This window comes from Sander lucioperca, chromosome 2 (assembly GCF_008315115.2).
Source record: "Sander lucioperca isolate FBNREF2018 chromosome 2, SLUC_FBN_1.2, whole genome shotgun sequence".
In the NCBI taxonomy this organism is placed as follows: domain Eukaryota; kingdom Metazoa; phylum Chordata; class Actinopteri; order Perciformes; family Percidae; genus Sander; species Sander lucioperca.
The window spans coordinates 45053617-45073616 of record NC_050174.1 but is presented as its reverse complement, the minus strand read 5'-3'; the positions used below and the strand labels follow the sequence as shown (position 1 = coordinate 45073616).

At 45.6% G+C, this 20000-nt stretch overlaps 2 protein-coding genes and 2 long non-coding RNA genes across 7 annotated transcripts in view; 1 reads left to right on the top strand and 3 right to left on the bottom strand.

Annotated features, from left to right (window-relative positions):
• The window catches only part of srp54 (signal recognition particle 54), a 20643-nt gene extending 13803 nt beyond the window's left edge, over positions 1-6840 (bottom strand). Inside the window, exons 1-8 of one of the 2 annotated variants that reach the window (XM_035998589.1) lie at positions 6706-6840; positions 5603-5711; positions 4633-4730; positions 4273-4364; positions 3113-3197; positions 1324-1428; positions 144-210; positions 3-60 (exon numbers count right to left, since the gene is read on the bottom strand). In XM_035998589.1, the coding sequence (XP_035854482.1) occupies positions 3-60; positions 144-210; positions 1324-1428; positions 3113-3197; positions 4273-4364; positions 4633-4710 (485 nt within the window). In that variant the 5' untranslated portion in view covers positions 4711-4730; positions 5603-5711; positions 6706-6840. The remainder of the gene's footprint in view (positions 1-2; positions 61-143; positions 211-1323; positions 1429-3112; positions 3198-4272; positions 4365-4632; positions 4731-5602; positions 5712-6705) is intronic. The other variant, XM_035998588.1, reaches the window with a different exon arrangement.
• Positions 6841-7709: 869 nt separating this feature from the next.
• zgc:109986 (uncharacterized protein LOC553566 homolog) overlaps positions 7710-20000 on the top strand; it is a 36993-nt gene continuing 24702 nt past the window's right edge. Inside the window, exons 1-8 of one of the 3 annotated variants that reach the window (XM_035998562.1) lie at positions 7710-8096; positions 10691-10812; positions 11841-11979; positions 13056-13177; positions 15897-16007; positions 16123-16229; positions 16461-16551; positions 17035-17170. In XM_035998562.1, coding sequence (XP_035854455.1) covers positions 8000-8096; positions 10691-10812; positions 11841-11979; positions 13056-13177; positions 15897-16007; positions 16123-16229; positions 16461-16551; positions 17035-17151 — 906 coding nt within the window. In that variant the 5' untranslated portion in view covers positions 7710-7999 and the 3' untranslated portion in view covers positions 17152-17170. The remainder of the gene's footprint in view (positions 8097-10690; positions 10813-11840; positions 11980-13055; positions 13178-15896; positions 16008-16122; positions 16230-16460; positions 16552-17034; positions 17171-20000) is intronic. The other 2 variants (XM_031279975.2, XM_031279974.2) reach the window with 2 other exon arrangements.
• LOC116036456 overlaps positions 16489-20000 on the bottom strand; it is a 9330-nt gene continuing 5818 nt past the window's right edge. Inside the window, exon 4 of the long non-coding RNA XR_004101617.2 lies at positions 16489-16499. This is a non-coding gene — a long non-coding RNA (uncharacterized LOC116036456). The remainder of the gene's footprint in view (positions 16500-20000) is intronic.
• Positions 17085-18103, bottom strand: LOC116036457. Its single transcript, XR_004101618.2, has 2 exons — positions 17221-18103; positions 17085-17165 (listed from the first exon to the last, which is right to left on the bottom strand). It is a non-coding gene; the product is annotated as an uncharacterized LOC116036457 (long non-coding RNA).

Here is a 20000-nt window from a genome sequence, read left to right as displayed (position 1 = left end):
ACCTGCCGTAGAAGGGGATTCTGGCTTTGGTGGCGTTCTGTTTGAGCTGGTCGAAGGCACCTGAGAGGAGAGGGGAGAACTTTAGCACTCTGAACGTTGAGATGAAGACTGAGAGTCTGAGTGAATGTGGCGGCTGCGTGTACCGGCTCTGAAGGTGTCGGCACAGATCAGGCAGGTCTTCCAGCCTTTCCTCTGGTAGTAGTAGGCCAGCTGCAGGAAACAGACAGACAGCAGGGGGCGCTCTGCATCAAACTCAAACAACCTCAAACCACTGCGTACGTGCGTGTGTGTGTGTGTGTGTGTGTCTCTCTGTGTGTGTGTGTGTGTGTGTGTGTGTGTGTGTGTGTGTGTGTGTGTGTGTGTGTGTGTGTCTGTGTGTGTGTGTCTCTCTCTGTGTGTGTGTGTGTGTCTCTCTGTGTGTGTGTGTGTGTGTCTCTGTGTGTGTGTGTGTGTGTGTGTGTGTGTGTGTCTCTCTGTGTGTGTGTGTGTGTGTGTGTGTGTGTGTGTGTGTGTGTGTGTGTGTGTGTGTGTGTGTGTGTGTGTGTGTGTGTGTGTGTGTGTGTGTCTCTCTCTGTGTGTGTGTGTGTGTGTGTGTGTGTGTGTGTGTGTGTGTGTGTGTGTGTGTGTGTCTCTCTGTGTGTGTGTGTGTGTGTGTGTGTGTGTGTCTCTCTGTGTGTGTGTCTCTGTGTGTGTGTGTGTGTGTGTGTGTGTGTGTGTGTGTGTGTGTGTGTGTGTGTGTGTGTGTGTGTGTGTCTCTCTGTGTGTGTGTGTCTCTCTGTGTGTGTGTGTGTGTGTGTGTGTGTGTGTGTGTGTGTCTCTCTGTGTGTGTGTGTGTGTCTCTCTGTGTGTGTGTGTGTGTGTGTGTGTGTGTGTGTGTGTGTGTGTGTGTGTGTGTGTCTCTCTGTGTGTGTGTGTGTGTCTCTGTGTGTGTGTGTGTGTGTGTGTGTGTGTGTGTGTGTGTGTGTGTGTCTCTCTCTCTGTGTGTGTGTGTGTGTGTGTGTGTGTGTGTGTGTGTGTGTGTGTGTGTGTGTCTCTCTCTGTGTGTGTGTGTGTGTGTGTGTGTGTGTGTGTGTGTGTCTCTGTGTGTGTGTGTGTGTGTGTGTGTGTGTGTGTGTCTGTGTGTGTGTGTGTGTGTGTGTGTGTGTGTGTGTGTGTGTCTCTGTGTGTGTGTGTGTGTGTGTGTGTCTGTGTGTGTGTGTGTGTGTGTGTGTGTGTCTGTGTGTGTCTCTGTGTGTGTGTGTCTCTCTGTGTGTGTGTGTGTGTGTGTGTGTGTGTGTGTGTGTGTGTGTGTGTGTGTGTGTGTGTGTGTGTGTGTGTGTGTACCTTGGAGCAGGTTGTAGTTTTCCCGCTGCCCTGCAGACCAACAAACATGATGACGTTGTTCCGTCCTTTAGTGGGAGTCCAGGCCTTCACACCGGGGTCCACAAGCTGCACAATACACAGAGTACACACAGAGTACACACAGAGTACACACTGTGGTTAATTCTCAGTAAATTTAACATTTTAGAATACCCAAAAACATGAACCCTCTAGCCGAGTAGTCAGAATTTGTCTCACTTTGTATCAGGATACATCTCCACTAATACCCCCTCTCATTCCCCCTGCTCTGGTGTTCCCCCCTCTCATTCCCCCTGCTCTGGTGTTGCCCCCTCTCATTCCCCCTGCTCTGACGTCTCCCCCTCTCATTCCCCCTGCTCTGGTGTTTCCCCCTCTCATTCCCCCTGCTCTGGTGTTCCCCCTCTCATTCCCCCTGCTCTGGTGTTGCCCCCTCTCATTCCCCCTGCTCTGGTATTTCCCCCTCTCATTCCCCCTGCTCTGGTGTTTCCCCCTCTCATTCCCCCTGCTCTGGTGTTTCCCCCTCTCATTCCCCCTGCTCTGACGTCTCCCCCTCTCATTCCCCCTGCTCTGGCGTGTCCCCCTCTCATTCCCCCTGCTCTGGTGTTGCCCCCTCTCATTCCCCCTGCTCTGGTGTTGCCCCCTCTCATTCCCCCTGCTCTGGTGTTGCCCCCTCTCATTCCCCCTGCTCTGGTATTTCCCCCTCTCATTCCCCCTGCTCTGACGTCTCCCCCTCTCATTCCCCCTGCTCTGACGTCTCCCCCTCTCATTCCCCCTGCTCTGGTGTTTCCCCCTCTCATTCCCCCTGCTCTGGCGTGTCCCCCTCTCATTCCCCCTGCTCTGGCGTGTCCCCCTCTCATTCCCCCTTGCTCTGGCGTGTCCCCCTCTCATTCCCCCTGCTCTGGTGTTCCCCCCTCTCATTCCCCCTTGCTCTGGCGTGTCCCCCTCTCATTCCCCCTGCTCTGGTGTTCCCCCCTCTCATTCCCCTTGCTCAGGTGTTCCCCCCTCTCATTCCCCTTGCTCTGGTGTTCCCCCTCTCATTCCCCCTGCTCTGGTGTTCCCCCTCTCATTCCCCCTGCTCTGGTGTTCCCCCCTCTCATTCCCCTTGCTCTGGTGTTCCCCCCTCTCATTCCCCCTGCTCTGGCGTTCCCCCCTCTCATTCCCCCTGCTCTGGCGTTCCCCCCTATCATTCCCCCTGCTCTGGTGTTCCCCCTCTCATTCCCCCTGCTCTGGTGTTCCCCCTCTCATTCCCCCTGCTCTGGTGTTCCCCCTCTCATTCCCCTTGCTCTGGCGTTCCCCCCTCTCATTCCCCCTGCTCTGGCGTTCCCCCCTCTCATTCCCCCTGCTCTGACGTCTCCCCCTCTCATTCCCCCTGCTCTGGTGTTTCCCCCTCTCATTCCCCCTGCTCTGGTGTTTCCCCCTCTCATTCCCCCTGCTCTGACGTCTCCCCCTCTCATTCCCCCTACTCTGGTGTTTCCCCCTCTCATTCCCCCTGCTCTGGCGTGTCCCCCTCTCATTCCCCCTGCTCTGGTGTTCCCCCTCTCATTCCCCCTTGCTCTGGCGTGTCCCCCTCTCATTCCCCCTGCTCTGGTGTTCCCCCTGCTCTGGTGTTCCCCCTCTCATTCCCCCTGCTCTGGTGTTCCCCCCTCTCATTCCCCCTGCTCTGGTGTTCCCCCCTCTCATTCCCCTTGCTCTGGTGTTCCCCCCTCTCATTCCCCCTGCTCTGGCGTTCCCCCCTCTCATTCCCGCTGCTCTGGTGTTCCCCCCTCTCATTTACCTTAACGAGCTCTTTGAAGACGGAGTGCTGGATCATTCTCCTCTTGTTCAGACCAGAAGCCATCTCCTCCAGATCTATGGCAGCCCTGCAGGGACACACACAGCAGCGCTGGAATGTAACTGAGTACATGTACTCCAGTACTGTACTTAAGTCCACATGTTGAGGTACTTGTACTTTACTTGAGTCTTTTCTTTTCATGCCACTTTCTACTCCACTACATTTCAGAGAGAAATATTGTACTTTTTAACTCACACTTCATAAAATCTGATGTTTGATTCTAAAGTAAACTAGTCACGCTGAGATGATGAGACCATTACACACACAGCTGGTTGATCCTTTACACTTTCTACAAGGTTATAATACTTTAACTACATTCTCCTGATGATACCGTCTGTCTCTCTCTCTGTCTGTCTCTCTGTCTGTCTGTCTGTCTCTCTTTCTCTGTCTGTCTCTCTCTGTCTCTGTCTGTCTGTCTGTCTGTCTCTCTTTCTCTGTCTGTCTGTCTGTCTCTTTCTCTGTCTGTCTGTCTGTCTCTCTGTCTCTCTCTGTCTCTCTCTGTCTGTCTCTCTCTCTGTCTGTCTGTCTGTCTGTCTGTCTCTCTTTCTCTGTCTGTCTGTCTCTGTCTGTCTGTCTCTCTTTCTCTGTCTGTCTCTTTGTCTGTCTGTCTCTCTCTGTCTGTCTGTCTGTCTGTCTCTCTTTCTCTGTCTGTCTCTCGTTCTCTGTCTGTCTGTCTGTCTGTCTCTGTCTCTCTCTGTCTGTCTGTCTGTCTCTCTCTGTCTGTCTGTCTGTCTGTCTGTCTCTCTTTCTCTGTCTGTCTCTCTTTCTCTGTCTCTCTTTCTCTGTCTGTCTCTCTTTCTCTGTCTGTCTGTCTGTCTGTCTGTCTGTCTGTCTGTCTCTGTCTGTCTCTGTCTGTCTCTGTGATATATACACCTGTTCCAGTGCTGCAGGTGCGTCCTGTCTCCTAACTACAGACTGAGATCTGACTCAGATCAGAATATATAAACCACGGTCGGGAGAGGTGTGGTGAAAACAGATCCCAAGGCATTACAGCCTGGTGTTAGTACTTGTACTGCAGTAAAGGATCTGAATACTTGTTCCAGTGCTGAACCCACAGCAGCTGGACTGGACTGGCCCGGGACAGTCAGGGGTTTGATACTCACTTGACGTTCTCTCGGAGCTGTTTGACCAGCTTGATGTTGACGTCGGCCTCCAGCAGAGCAGCACACACCTCCTTCAACATGGCGTTCAACACCTGCACACACAGACACACATCAGGGAACTAGTCCTTTAACATGGCATTCACACACAGACACACATCAGGGAACTAGTCCTTTAACATGACATTCACACACAGACACACATCAGGGAACTAGTCCTTTAACATGACTCTCCCTCTCTCCTTTACTTCCTCCCTCTCTCTCCCTCCCTATAACAGGAATATATATACACACACACACACACACACACACACACACACACACACACTAACAGTTATAATAATAGCTTCCCCATCCCGTTACCTCTTCATTGATGATGGTGGCGTTGCTGAGCGACCTCAGCGCCGAGGTGATCTTCCTCCCCAAGTCGGCTAACACCATGATGGCGGTCGCAGCGGCTACTGAAACACAACATCATGTTACAGCACGCGCTGACAAGCGGGCAGATATTACACTCTGACTAATGAGGGACTAACGGGAAATAATCTTTGGAATTGGTCGAGTATTAAGCAAGAAACAAGCTGTAACGTAACATTAACAAACAGATAATAACATTCAATTTCTGTCCATTAAAAGCCCCAAAATCACCATCACCAAACCCACCAGACTCCAACATTATGGGATGGATCCCTACAGAGATAGACCTTTTAGTTAAAGAGTAAGATCCTTTTAGTTTAACATGAAACAGCCCCGAAATCCCCATCACCAAACTCCACCAGACTCCATGTAAATAATCAGGACTTTTATCATCATAAAACACACTTCATTCAAAGTGGACAGAAACTAAATCAAACTACCAAAAGCCGTCTTGGTTCATCTTTCCACTGTTCCAACAATCACCACTCTGGTTTGGTTGAAATAAACCCTTAATTCACCCATTTACATGTGGAAATATGCTGGCTCTATACACGCTAAAAGTCCTGATTATTTACATGGAGTCTGGTGGAAATATGCTGGCTCTATACACGCTAAAAGTCCTGATTATTTACATGGAGTCTGGTGGAGATATGCTGGCTCTATACACGCTAAAAGTCCTGATTATTTACATGGAGTCTGGTGGAAATATGCTGGCTCTAAACACGCTAAAAGTCCTGATTATTTACATGGAGTCTGGTGGGTTTGGTGATGGTGATTTCGGGGCTGTTTCATGTTAAACTAAAAGGATCTTACTCTTTAACTAAAAGGTCTATCTCTGTAGGGATCCATCCCATAATGCTGTCAGACAATTTATATTTGGCATAAAATCTGAGTTTGAGTTTGTGTGAACACTGACCGTGTGTGTGTTAGAACAGAGATCTCTGTGTGTGTAGAGGGGAACCCCCCTACTGAGCGCGCTCAGTGAGTCAGCAGGTCAGCTGTCAGGTCAAAGGTCGCAGCACTTCCTGTAAGGTGGAGAGAAGACACATCGGGTCAATCAAGGATGGTAACCATAGCAACGGGGAAGATGCTTCAGGTAACTTGTTGTCTGACTGAGAGGGGTTTCTGTTATTTTGTCCACTCACAGAAGAACATTTCCTGAAATGTCTCAAAACAGAAACATGAATGAGGAGAGTATTCTCTCTTTATTTTAGTTCTTCCTTTTTCTTGGCTTCCTCCTGTCTGTGTGTCTGTGTGTGTGTCTCTCTGTGTGTGTGTGTGTGTGTGTGTGTGTGTGTATGTGTGTGTGTGTGTCTGTGTGTGTGTGTGTGTCTCTGTGTGTGTGTGTGTGTGTGTGTGTGTGTGTATGTGTGTGTGTGTGTGTGTGTCTGTGTGTCTGTGTGTGTGTCTCTCTCTGTGTGTGTATGTGTGTCTGTGTGTCCAGTGTTAGCACAGCTAACGTTCCCATTATTGATAACCTGACTGATTAGCATACTGAGCTAACATACGTCACTACTGTTTGCTAAGACTGATGGAGTCAAACAGACCTTTAAATACAGAACATTAGAGTCACATTAATCAGTTATAACACGTTAATAAATACAGAACATCACAGTCACATTAATCAGTTATAACACGTTAATAAATCAGTATCAGTCAGTTTCTCTCTGACGCACAATTAGCATGTGTTCATATATTTAGCTTCCATTTGTATTTGATGTTATCCAAAGTAATATGTATTTAATATTCCTGCGTGTATCTATCTATCTATCTATCTATCTATCTATCTATCTATCTATCTATCTATAATATCACGTATTGATGAGTTTATCTCTGTGTTTATCAGACATGTTTACAGCGCGGAGCTAGCATTAGCTTAGCTAGCCGCTAGCCGTAAGCAGAGTTAGCCGTTAGCAGCCGTTAGCGGTGTGTTAGCTGCGCGCGAAGTTAAGCGGAGACCGTGAGACACGGTACAGAGTGTGAGGAACGGAAACCTGTCCGTTAAAGAAGAGAAGTTACCGACTTACCGACTGTCGGTGCGTTTGATTAAACAGCAGCTGGAAACACGGAGAAGAACGTCATCGAAACCAAACTGACCCGGAAACACAAACAGCTTCAGCTTCTTCTTCTCTGCATTTAACGGCGGGTTGAAACACACTAGCGGCCCCTGCCGGATGTAACAGAGAACAACAGACATTATTATTATTATTATTATTATTATTATTATTATTATTATTATTATTATTATTATTATTATTATTATTATTATTATTATTATTATTATTATTATTATTATTATTATTATTATTATTATTATTATTATTATTATTATTATTATTATGGTCTGTATTACACTGCGACATGAACAGAAGGGCACAAAATACAATGAAAGAAACTACAAAATAATTTAAAATAAAATAATTTCTTATCATAGTATTTTTTTGCCCTTCAAAATCAAATTAATAATAATAATAATAATAATAATAATAATACAATACTAATATTAATAATAATAATACAATAATAATAATATTAATAATAATACAAAAAATAATTAAATTATAATAAGAAGAAAATAATTTAAAAATAACTGTAGTGTCTATTCCGTAATGAAAAAATAAAAAGTAAAATAATCAATTATGTAACAGAGAACAACAGATATTATTATTATGGTCTGTATTACACTGCGACATAAACAAAAGTGCACAAATTACAAAATAAAATTCAATAAAATAAAATAATTCGTTATTATAGTTTTTTTTGCCCTTCAAAATTAAACTACATTCAAAAATTATAAATAAAAATAAAAATAAAATAATTTAAAAATAATTGTAGTGGCTATTCCTGCATATATATATATATATATATGCTTTGTTTTGAATCATGTGAACGTGTCTGACTCAATAAATATTTTCAAAATAAAAGACCCAACTGCTTCCGGAGTGTTTCTTAAGGTGATCTAAACAGTTAATGAGCAGATGTGTGTGTGCGGTGTTTAAATCTGAACGTCTTCTAACGGCCACAGCTGTGCTGACGTCACTCTGAGAGATCTGGAGAGTGACGTCACCTGTGCCGTCAGCTGAGTGTAAATGTGACGAGTTGTTGTTTAATGGGAGGCGATAATAAACGGGGGTTTCCGGTTCCACCTTAAAGCGCAGACACGTTGCTGAGAGCTCTGTGGGCAGGAGCACGCTCCACAACACGTCGGTTAGCAGCAACGTTACACGTGTTTGTTATTACACTGTTTTAGGGTAGTTTGTAGGCAGTTTGTAGTCCGGTAATTAAACATTATAAGGTGAAGAAGAAGAAGAGGATGGATGTTTGTGAAGCGAAGTCCGAAATTAAGCAGCTGCTGAACAAAGTGAAGCCGTCTGAACTCCCCAAACTGCTGAACTGGATCAGAACCTCAGGTAACACACACACACACACACACACACACACACACACACACGCACACACATATATACACACACAGAGACAGACCCTCAGGTGTGTCTGGACTTCAGGTAAACACACCTGGAAGACAACCTCTGCTAAGTGTTTATAAAGCTAGTTATGAGCATAGGGTGACCAGACGTCCCCGGTTTCGGTGACCTGTCCCCGGCTGGAGCTGTCCCCTGAAATGTCCCGGTTTTCACTGTGACTGACAGACCCGAAATTGGAATGAAAGAAAGAAAACATTGACCAAACGTATAGTCGCGCACCCTACACGCGCAGGCTCAGCCAGAGCGAGCGCTGCTCTGAGCTCAGAGATGTTCTAGAATATCCATATTTTATGATGCTAAAATCACAGTTTATTTACATGGAGTCTGGTGGGGTTAGCCTACGCAATTTCGCGGACTTTTTATTTTCAAAAAAGGATCTTCTTTAACAGAAAGGTCCACCTCCTTAGAAATCCTTCCTTAATGTTGTCAGACACTTAGAATAATAATCTGAGCCTGTCAGCGGAAAAACGAGCACTTTATGAACGTAAATACAAGCTGGACAATTATTAGTCCTATTAACTCACATTGTAGCTTGTTTCGCCGTTGCTGACTGCAGAGATCTCTCTTAATACTGGACCAATGTCAAAGGAAAATACTTCCTCAATAGTTTTAACTGTATCTGATACTCAATGAGCTGTTGCAGAAACAAGCCCTGCATGACGCAATAAAGCAAAAGCTGTCAGATAAATGTAGTGCAGTAACCATGACAACATTTCTCTCTGAGGTGTATAGTGGAGTACAAGTATGAAGTAGCAGCGGGGGCGATTCTAGGATCAGACCTTTAGGGGGGCTCAGCCCCTATGAGAATGGGACACAGATATAGTGGATGCAAAAGTGTTAATCTGCACCATGAAATGACCAACTTCTTCACAACCGTCTCCTGCTCTCCCTCTGACAGACAGAGACTATAAATTATATAATGTATTCTCATATAAACTATGTCAGCACAGCTTAGCCAGTGTATCCCACCATAATGGTTATTATATTGCCAGATTCCAGACAATCCCACTTACTATATATATATCCCACTTACAAATATGAATATATATTTCTACTGATATGTTTCCTAGTGACATTAATGCAAAAATATGAAGAAAAAACTATTCCACCTGTGTGCATGGTTATAATTCTTAAGTGCAAAATAGTTCAGGCTACAGCATCAATATTTCCATCGATAGATAAGAATAATCAAGTCTAACGTCTGAATTTCTTTTCAAAGTGCACCAGATTGATGCATTTAATTTTCTTACAGGGGAGCATGCCCATGGACCCCCCCTAGGGTGCAGCTCTAGGTCTAGTGACCCCCCTGGGGCAGTGTCCCCGTTTTAAGGTTACAAAGATAAAAACATGACCTTTTTTGGAGGTATTTACGCTTCTGAGCTGAAAATGTCCCCGGATTTTGTCTCAGAAATCTGGTCACCTTATATTAAGAGAGATGTAAGTGGAAGAATAGTCTGATATTTGAGCTCAGTAAAGGTACTAATACCACAGAGTAGAAGGTATCTGTTAAGAGTCCTGCATGGAATTGTTGCATTAAAGTTCCAGCTGTAGCCTGAAGGTGGCGCTCTATCATCTCTATGATATTGTTGCATTAAAGTTCCAGCTGTAGCCTGAAGGTGGCGCTCTATCATCTCTATGATATTGTTGCATTAAAGGAGCTCTGGGTACTTCAGTCTGTAATAACACATCATCATTTAATATCTGATTATATTCTGCTGGTAAAGTAACTAAAGCTGTCAGAGTAATGTAGTGCAGTAGAAAGGACAGTAGTTCCCTCTGAGATGTTGAGAAGTAGAAAGTACAACATGGTAATACTCGACTAATGTAATTTAAAGATATGTGAGTAGTGGTTGTGAATAGACGGGCAGACGTATGGATCAGGGACCAGGTCCCAGACAGGTTAGAGAGACCTGGACCTTCTCTTTGGTCCACTGAGTCTGGGGTTAGACCCTGTGTGTGTGTGTGTGTGTGTGTGTGTGTGTGTGTGTGTGTGTGTGCATGTCTGTGCCTGTGTGTGTGTGTGTGTGTGTGTGTGTGTGTGTGTGTGTGTGCATGTGCATGTGCATGTCTGTGCTTGCATGTGTGTGTGTGTGTGTGTGTGTGTGTGTGTGTGTGTGTGTGTGTGTGTGTGTGTGTGTGTGTGTGTGTGTGTGTGTGTGTGTGTGTGTGTGTGTGTGTGTGTGTGTGTGTGTGTGTGTGTGTGTGTGTGTGTGTGTGTGTGTGTGTGTGTGTGTGTGTGTACCATCTGGGTCACTGATGTGTGTAATCTAGACTGGGCTTTTTCCAAAAATGTTGTTGTTTTTTTGAACATTTTCTCTCAAAGTTTTTGTTGCTTTTACTGACATTTGTCGCCTGTTGCTGCTTTTCTGAATCCATGCTACGGCCAGGCCTCCGTAGATAGTTAGACATCTCAACCCCCCCGATGTTGAACCCAAAGTTACTCCGTTGTGTTTGGCTCATTCAGAAGAGGATTGTCTCCTCTGGGCCTCCGTAGGTTCTGACTGTTGTTGTTCCTGCAGACGAGTTGGACGAGTTTCTGTCCGACAACAGGAAGAAGGTTCTGCAGAACATCGCTGAGGATCTGAGAGAGCGTCTGCCTCCGGACGCCATGTTCCCCTCAGAGAGGACTGCCCTCTGCAAGGTACCGCTGCTCACATTCAGAGATTATTAACAACTCTTAACATAATAAACTATTCTGTTTCTCTGAGAATTTAAAGCTACAGTGTGTAGTTTCTGTCTCCCCCATGATGAATTCTAAGTAATGACAACAACACTGTCGGCGCGTCCACATGACACAAGCCTTAAGGCTCTGACACACCGACGGGATGGCCGTCACACACCGACCGGACGGCCGTCACACACCGACCGGACGGCCGTCACACACCGACCGGACGGCTTTCACACACCGACCGGACGGCTTTCACACACCGACGGGATGGCCGTCACACACCAACCAGGCGGCCGTCACACACCGACCGGACGGCCGTCACACACCGACCGGGCGGCCGTCACACACCGACCGGGCGGCCGTCACACACCGACCGGGCGGCCGTCACACACCGACCGGACGGCCGTCACACACCGACCGGACGGCCGTCACACACCGACGGGATGGCCGTCACACACCAACCGGACGGCCGTCACACACCGACCGGGCGGCCGTCACACACCGACCGGGCGGCCGTCACACACCGACCGGGCGGCCGTCACACACCGACCGGACGGCCGTCACACACCGACCGGACGGCCGTCACACACCGACGGGATGGCCGTCACACACCAACCGGACGGCCGTCACACACCGACGGGATGGCCGTCACACACCGACCGGACGGCCGTCACACACCGACGGGATGGCCGTCACACACCAACCGGACGGCCGTCACACACCGACCGGGCATTTGAAGAGAGAAATAGGCCGTGCAGTTGCTGAATCTGTCTTCATTTCAGATCAACAAAGGTCAGTTTAACAGATTTTACTCAGATTTTGAGAGACTCTAGTCACGCTCATCCCGCTCCCCGTTTCCTGGTTAGCTCTCCACCAATCAGATGGCTCATTGAGTCTGACTGCCGGCCCTCCAACGCAACATGTCAGATGTTCCAGATGTTCTTGTGTGTGTGTGTGTGTGTGTGTGTGTGTGTGTGTGTGTGTGTGTGTGTGTGTTCCAGATGCAGCAGTGTGTGCGGCCGACGGTGCACGTGGACGGCTTCCTGTACGATGAAGAGGAGCTGGACTCTCGGTGTGAAGACGGGACGATGAGTCGCTCGTACTGTCTCAGCTGTGGATCGCACAGAACCGCTCCTCTGGGTCAGAACCTCCTCTTCATCTTCCTCTTCCTCTTCCTCTGGGTCAGAACCTCTTCATCTTTATCTTCCTCTTCCTCTCCTCTGGGTTAGAACCTCTTCATCTTCCTCTTCCTCTTCATCTCCTCTGGGTCAGAACCTCTTCATCTTCCTCTTCCTCTCCTCTGGGTCAGAACCTCTTCATCTTCATCTTCCTCTGGGTCAGAACATCTTTATCTTCCTCTTCCTCTTCCTCTCCTCTGGGTCAGAACCTCTTCATCTTCCTCTCCTCTGGGTCAGAACCTCTTCATCTTCCTCTTCCTCTGGGTCAGAACCTCTTCATCTTCCTCTTCCTCTTCCTCTCCTCTGGGTCAGAACCTCTTCATCTTCCTCTTCCTCTCCTCTGGGTCAGAACCTCTTCATCTTCATCTTCCTCTGGGTCAGAACATCTTTATCTTCCTCTTCCTCTCCTCTGGGTCAGAACCTCTTCATCTTCCTCTTCCTCTGGGTCAGAACCTCTTCATCTTCCTCTTCCTCTCCTCTGGGTCAGAACCTCTTCCTCTTCCTCTTCCTCTGGGTCAGAACCTCTTCATCTTCCTCTTCCTCTGGGTCAGAACCTCTTCATCTTCCTCTTCCTCTTCCTCTCCTCTGGGTCAGAACCTCTTCCTCTTCCTCTTCCTCTGGGTCAGAACCTCTTCATCTTCCTCTTCCTCTGGGTCAGAACCTCTTCATCTTCCTCTTCCTCTCCTCTGGGTCAGAACCTCTTCATCTTCCTCTTCCTCTGGGTCAGAACCTCTTCCTCTTCCTCTCCTCTGGGTCACAACCTCCTCTTCATCTTCCTCTTCCTCTCCTCTGGGTCAGAACCTCCTCTTCATCTTCCTCTCCTCTGTTTGACTGTTGCTCTAGGCAACAAGTCAGCTGTTCATGTTCAGATTTTTCTTTCATCTTTTAACGTGTTTGTAGTTTATTCTGAATTATGTTGTCCGTGTTTCTTGTCTTCTCTGATGTATTTGTATGAATTGTTTCTCATTATCTATAACCGTAGACTGCGTATATAAGCCTGGCTCTCTCCCTCCTCTTCCTCCTCTCCCTCCTGTTCAGACTTCATCTCTCACTCCTTCTCCATCTCGGAGCTTCACTTCCTGTTTGAGAACGTTCTCCCGGACCTGAGCGGCCGTCTGCTGGTGGACGTCGGCTCCAGGCTGGGAGCCGTGCTGTACGGGGTCGGTGATAGCACGCTAACATGCTAACATACATACGGTACATTCCCGTTCTCATTCCGAACTCGTAAAATAAGGACGTTTGGACAGTGGCTGTCAGCGTCTGATGAGACGAAAAAGAGCAGCAGCTAGAGAGGATTTAGAGAGTAGTAGTAAGGAGGTTGGTTGGGGGGGTGGATGGGTCAAACACAGGACTTTCATCCAGGAGAGCGGGGTTCACATACCCGCTTGGCACGCTTGCTATAGTCGCTTTTTACTTTCCTCCCGCGTGTCACAGAACCGGACGCCCACCCACGACCTTTTCCTAAACATAACTGCATCAAAATGGACGTCAATAGTCCCGACCAAGAGCATTTACTTATAGCGCTAAAGGAGACTTTTAGCGTCAATAAGAACGACAAAGGCACCTGACCAAGCGTCCATATTTTACGAGATGTGAGAACGTGTTGATATATTAGAGGTGTTGAAATTAATTAAATAATTTAATGTAGGCCTAACAATCTTTCTGTTTACATATATTCTGGTATGATACAAGGCTATACATTGAGAGTAAGTCAATTTGGAATTTAAAAATGTAGCAATTGTGACAAATGTAACATTTTTTGTAGATATTTTTTTAGACATATTTGTTGGGCTAAATCACAATTTACTAAATTAGTGAATTGATGTTTTGCTGTGGAACTTCTTCATTTATTAAAAGCACCTTTTGCATCTCTGCGAGGTACTTCACTAGACCCTGGAGGAGTTTCAATGGCTCTGTAGTTACTCCTGTGATTCCCTTGCTACCAAGAAACTCAGTGATGAGCTTGCCCTTCTCCTGAATTTGGTCCAGCAATTTGGTTTGGACAGGAAATCCCATTAGTTTCTCTGTGGTCGAGCAGGTGGGTGGTGTCGAGGAGCTAAGGCCATTCTTCCATGACTTTGATTATATTTTCCTCACTATTCAGAGTGATGCGCTGGGCATAGTTTGTTTCAGACATCAGTCTTTTAATGTCACACACAGCAAGACTGCATGGCTTTCTGTGGTGTCTTCTGAGACGTCCAACTGCTGTTTGCACTGGTAGAAATCTGAAAACAAGTACCACAGTCATTGTAGTCCCATTGTTCTGATGTCTACTATATATACTGCCTCTTTTTTAAAAGTGTAAGTCAAAAAGCCACACAGACCTAACAACTAAGGGCTGTGGATATGAAGGTATATGTTGCAAAATGCGAAAGGTTTGTAGCTGTCATTGTAGTTATGTTTCAGTGACTTCCCATATCTGGTCAAATGTGTATGCATATTGGATACAAGTGAAAATATGTCAGTGTTTTTAAACAAGTTCTCAAGTGTATAAGCTCTCGCATGTTGCAACATATTTTCCTTCATATGTGGACAACATACTTTATGAGTTAAAGGTGATTATTACACACAAATATTTTACCAAGTCGTGCCTTGGGGCAAAGGAGACAGCTGGGAATATGGCTAGCTAACGTTAGCTTCTGTAACGTCACATTAACTAGCCTAGAACTCACTCCAGAAGAAATAACTAGCCAACACCAATGTTAAAATAAGCATGTAAGCCTGTAGCCTGTTCAGTCAACAAAATATCCCCAAAAAATTATTTTTTTACTTACTCTCAAAACGTTATTAAATGTCTTTTATCCTGAACTCACTCAGTCGACTTGACACGCTATCAAAACATTAGCATGAGACTTGGTCAATGAATTGCACCAGTTAGCTAACGTTGAGTCTCAGCTTTTATTTCAAAGGCTACAATGCTAAACCAGAAATGGGGTACTGACAAGTGAATTTTCTTAATAATATAAATATTCTCTCTGTATAGGTGCCATATATTTGTTCAGATTTCAGTCGAAAAATTAAACACGTTATGATTGTATCAATGACAACATCAGGATCGGGGCTCGGGAGACAAGAGATTAACTTTAGAATGAGTTGCCTATTATATGATAATCTGTAATGTGTCATGTAACGTTAACAGCCTCGCTCTGTCTCGCCTCCTCATAGCGTTAACGTAACTGCCAAACAGAGACAAGCCAGACCCCATGGAACTAGCAACAGCATTAAAGGTCCTATGACATGCTGCTCTTTGGATGCTTTTATATAGACCTTAGTGGTCCCTAATACTGTATCTGAAGTCTCTTTATATAGACCTTAGTGGTCCCCTAATACTGTATCTGAAGTCTCTTTTATATACTTGACCAACTGCTACTTTGCTCGTTTGAAAGCTATGATGTCTCTCTCTCTCATGGGTGGGCAAAGCAGAGAAAGGGGAGGTAACCTTTCCCCTTATGACGTCATAAAGGGAAGATCCCTGATTGGTCCATCTGAGCTTTCATTTTCTCAAAGTCAGAGCAGGATACCCAGGGCTCGGTTTACACCTATCACCATTTCTAGCCACTGGGGGACCATAGGCAGGCTGGGGGAACTCATATTAATGTTAAAAAAAAATCATACATCATCATCAAAAATCATACATACATCATACATACAACTGTTAATATACAGATATTTCTTAGAGTGTAGAAAACAAAAACTATTTCAAACTTTTTTCATCCTTTTTGTTACTTTTTAGTGTGTATTAGTGTGTGTATTCTGACCTGTGTGTGTGTGTGTGTGTGTGTGTGTGTGTGTGTGTGTGTGTGTGTGTGTGTGTGTGTGTGTGTGTGTGTGTGTGTGTGTGTGTGTGTGTGTGTGTGTGTGTGTGTGTGTGTTTTTCAGGGTTACGTGTTCAGCTCGGCCTCTCAGCTCGTTGGTCTGGAGATCAGTGACGAGTTTGTCAAATTGCAGAATGACATCCTGCAGAAATACAAGCTGACAGACCGGATCCAGGTACACACACACACACACACACAAACGCACACACACACACACAGACACGCACACACACAGACACACACATACACACACACAGACAGACACATGCTGAGTGATGTTTCTCCTGCAGGTGATCCACTCTGATGTCTGTGTTCAGAACGTTCTGCTGCAGAACGCTGACGTTCTCGTCATGAACAACGTGTTCGAATTCTTCCTGGAAACCAGCCAACAAGTCAGGTACAATACACTACAGTCACACACACACACACACACACAGACAAATACACAAACTGCATAAACACACACTACAAACACACAAACTACATACACACACATATACACACACACACATACACACACTATATACACCTGCAAATACAAGTCAGCCAGCAAAGGCCAAAAAGTATAAAAAATGTCAATAATGTGTGTGTGTGTGTGTGTGTGTGTGTGTGTGTGTGTGTGTGTCAGAGCGTGGAGCTTCATCATGGAGAACTTCAGGAAGAAAGGCTCTCTGCTCGTCACCGTCCCCAGTCTGCAGGAGAGTCTGAACACTCTGCAGGTAACACACACACAGTCACACACACACACACACACACACACACACACACACACACACACACACACACACAGACAGACAGACAGACAGACAGACAGAGACACACACACACACACACACTGAGAGACACACACACACACACACACCTGTAATAATTATTTTAATTTAATAAATGTAGTTTGTTTTGGTCTTGTTTGTTTTGTAACTACCTGGAGCGATCACATGGCCGTGTAACTATTGTTTGATGGTAATACTGTTGTATGTTTCTTTGTGTAACTATTGTTTGATGGTAATACTGTTGTACGTTTCTTTGTGTAACTATTGTTTGATGGTAATACTGTTGTATGTTTCTTTGTGTAACTATTGTTTGATGGTAATACTGTTGTATGTTTCTTTGTGTAACTATTGTTTGATGGTAATACTGTTGTACATTTCTTTGTGTAAATAAATTAAAGAATCAAAGCGGTGTTTCCTGTGTGTGTCCAGCAGGCGGCGCTGCAGCCCGGCTGGGTGGAGGAACTTCCTGTTGACTACGATGTTTACGTGGACAGAGACACGGACGCCGACGCTCTGCAACAGATCCACCTGTACAGAGTCCTCTGACCCCGACTCAACGCCTCATTACAACGGGACAACAGACTTTGGTCAGGTGTCAATCTGTTGCTAGGAAACATCCGTAGCAGTGTCCAATGGCAGAGCAGAGGCAGGGGACGCCCGCCCCCCCCCCCACTGTCCCTGTCGGGGCCCTCCGTCTGTAAACTCATTTTTTAAATGTAATAAATCCAGTGAGGAGTAGAGAGGTCCATATGATGAGAGTTGTCAAAGCCTGTTTGTTTATGGGATGGCAGAAATGAAATGTATATAATGTTCAAACTCATGGAGGAAAGAAAAGTCGCTATTCTCTGGACTCGTGTCTCAACTTGGACTTGCACACACACTACACACACACAAACAGACGTACACAGACACACACACACAACCCCACCTCTCTCTCCACTCTGAAAAATATGTGTATGAAGACACGTAAGCCTCCGTGGTTTAGGGTCATGTAAAGGACATTGATTACTGGATAGAGAGCTGATGCTGCAAAGTTTCCTCTAATAATGAGATAAAGAAGTCATGTTTGATAACAACAGAAAAGGAGCAGCTGCTGATGAGGGTTGGCGTAGACCAGGGGTGACCACACTTTATCAGCTTGCGAGCTACTTTTAAAATGACCAAGTCAAAATGGTCTACCTACTATAAAAATATTTATTTATAAATGTATGGAGACTTCTTTCTATGTACAATATAAGTTGGTGTACCTTGCATAGCTGCATGAACCCATATTTCACAATACAACTCTGTACATTTTATTGTCATCAGCTCACTCTGACCTGCACCGAATGGAATCAGCCAGGGATGCATAGTCCAGACAGTAGCTGCTGATAGTCAGCCTCAGGCACACTTCCAAATGATCATCAGTCATGGTGGAACGGTATTTGGACTTAATAACACACACACACACATACGCACACACACACACACACACACACAAAGATATACACAGACACAGAGACACACACACACACACACGGACACCGAGACACACAGAGACACAAACACACACACACATATAGGTTACAGACACAAACACACACATACAGAGAGACACACACACACACACACAGAAACACACACATATACACACACACACACACACAGAGAGAGACACACGCAGAGAAAAACACAAACACACACACACACATAGAGACACACAGAGACACACACACACACACACAGAGATTTATCATGAGTCATGGGGGTGCGCAACGAGCACTTTAAAAAATATATATATATATCTTGTGCTCCGCGATCTATCATTTCAGTGTGTGGGGAATTGGCAGATTGGCGCCCACTGCAGCTGCAGGCGCCCTGCTTGCACCCCCTACTTTCACAATGAAATGTAACGGGGCGGGGCCCGGCGTGAAAGATAAACACACAGTGACAGGAGAACTGGGAAGTACACAGAGACGGAGCAAGACGAGTCTAAACCTTTCTTTTATGGCAATGGTCTAAACGCAAAAACCAAACAAAGTTACCCAAGCGGCTCAAATAAAAGAATAAAGAGAGAAGACATGTTTTGGGCAGTAGCAGGACGTTCATCAGCTCCCGTGGCTGATGGTAGTGGTGGTGGTGTCAGCAGCAGTGGCATGCAGAGTGAGGAGTAGACTCAGGAGGAGAGGGACAGAGATCAGGGTGTGAGGGTAGAACCTGCGGTAAACACAACTCCCCTTAAAACCCTTTGGCCCTCGATAAAACTGAGCCAAAAACTGAGTGGTGGACAAAACACTACAACAATAAAAGACGTAGGCATGCTTTACTGTATGATTACATTAGTAGTCTATATAAAAGACGTAGGTATGCTTTACTGTATGATTACATTAGTAGTCTATATAAAAGACGTAGGTATGCTTTACTATACAGTAAAGCATACCTACGTCTTTTTTACATACATTAGTAGTCTATATAAATGTTGCACATCATGCAAACTTTCTTAACGAGAATTGTAGCTTTTCTATCTGCTTAGGCAGACAAAAACTCATGATAGACCTCTTCAAATTAAAGCACAAGACCTCTTGAAATGATACAAATTTGAGCGCGGGGGGGGCGCTCAAAGGGGGTCTCGCCCTGGGTGTAATTCAATGCAGAAGCGCCACTGCACACAGACACACAAACACACACAGGTTAGAGACACACACACATACACACACACAGACATACACACACAAACACACACACACAGGTTACACACAAACACACACAGACACAGGTTACAGAGACACACACAAACACACACACATAGATAAACACACACACACAGGTTACAGACACACAAACACACACACAGACACACAAACACACAGACAGACACACACACACACACAGAGACACACAAACACACAGACAGACACACACACAGACACACAGGTTAGAGACACACACAGAGACACACACACAGACACACACAAACACACACAGACACAGGTTACAGAGACACACACACACACACACACACATAGACAAACAAACACACACACACACAGGTTACAGACACACAAACACACACACAGACACACAAACACACAGACACACACACACACACACAGACAGACACACACACACAGGTTAGAGACACACACACATACACACACACAGAGACACACACAGACACACACAAACACACAGACACACACAGACAGACACACACACACACACAAACACAAAGACACACACATACACACAAACACACAATGACACACACACAGACACACACACAAACACACACACACACAAGTTACAGACACACACACAGAAACAGAGAGAGACACACACACACACACACACACAGATACACACACAAAGAAACACACACAGAGATACACAAAGAAACACACACACAGAGATACACA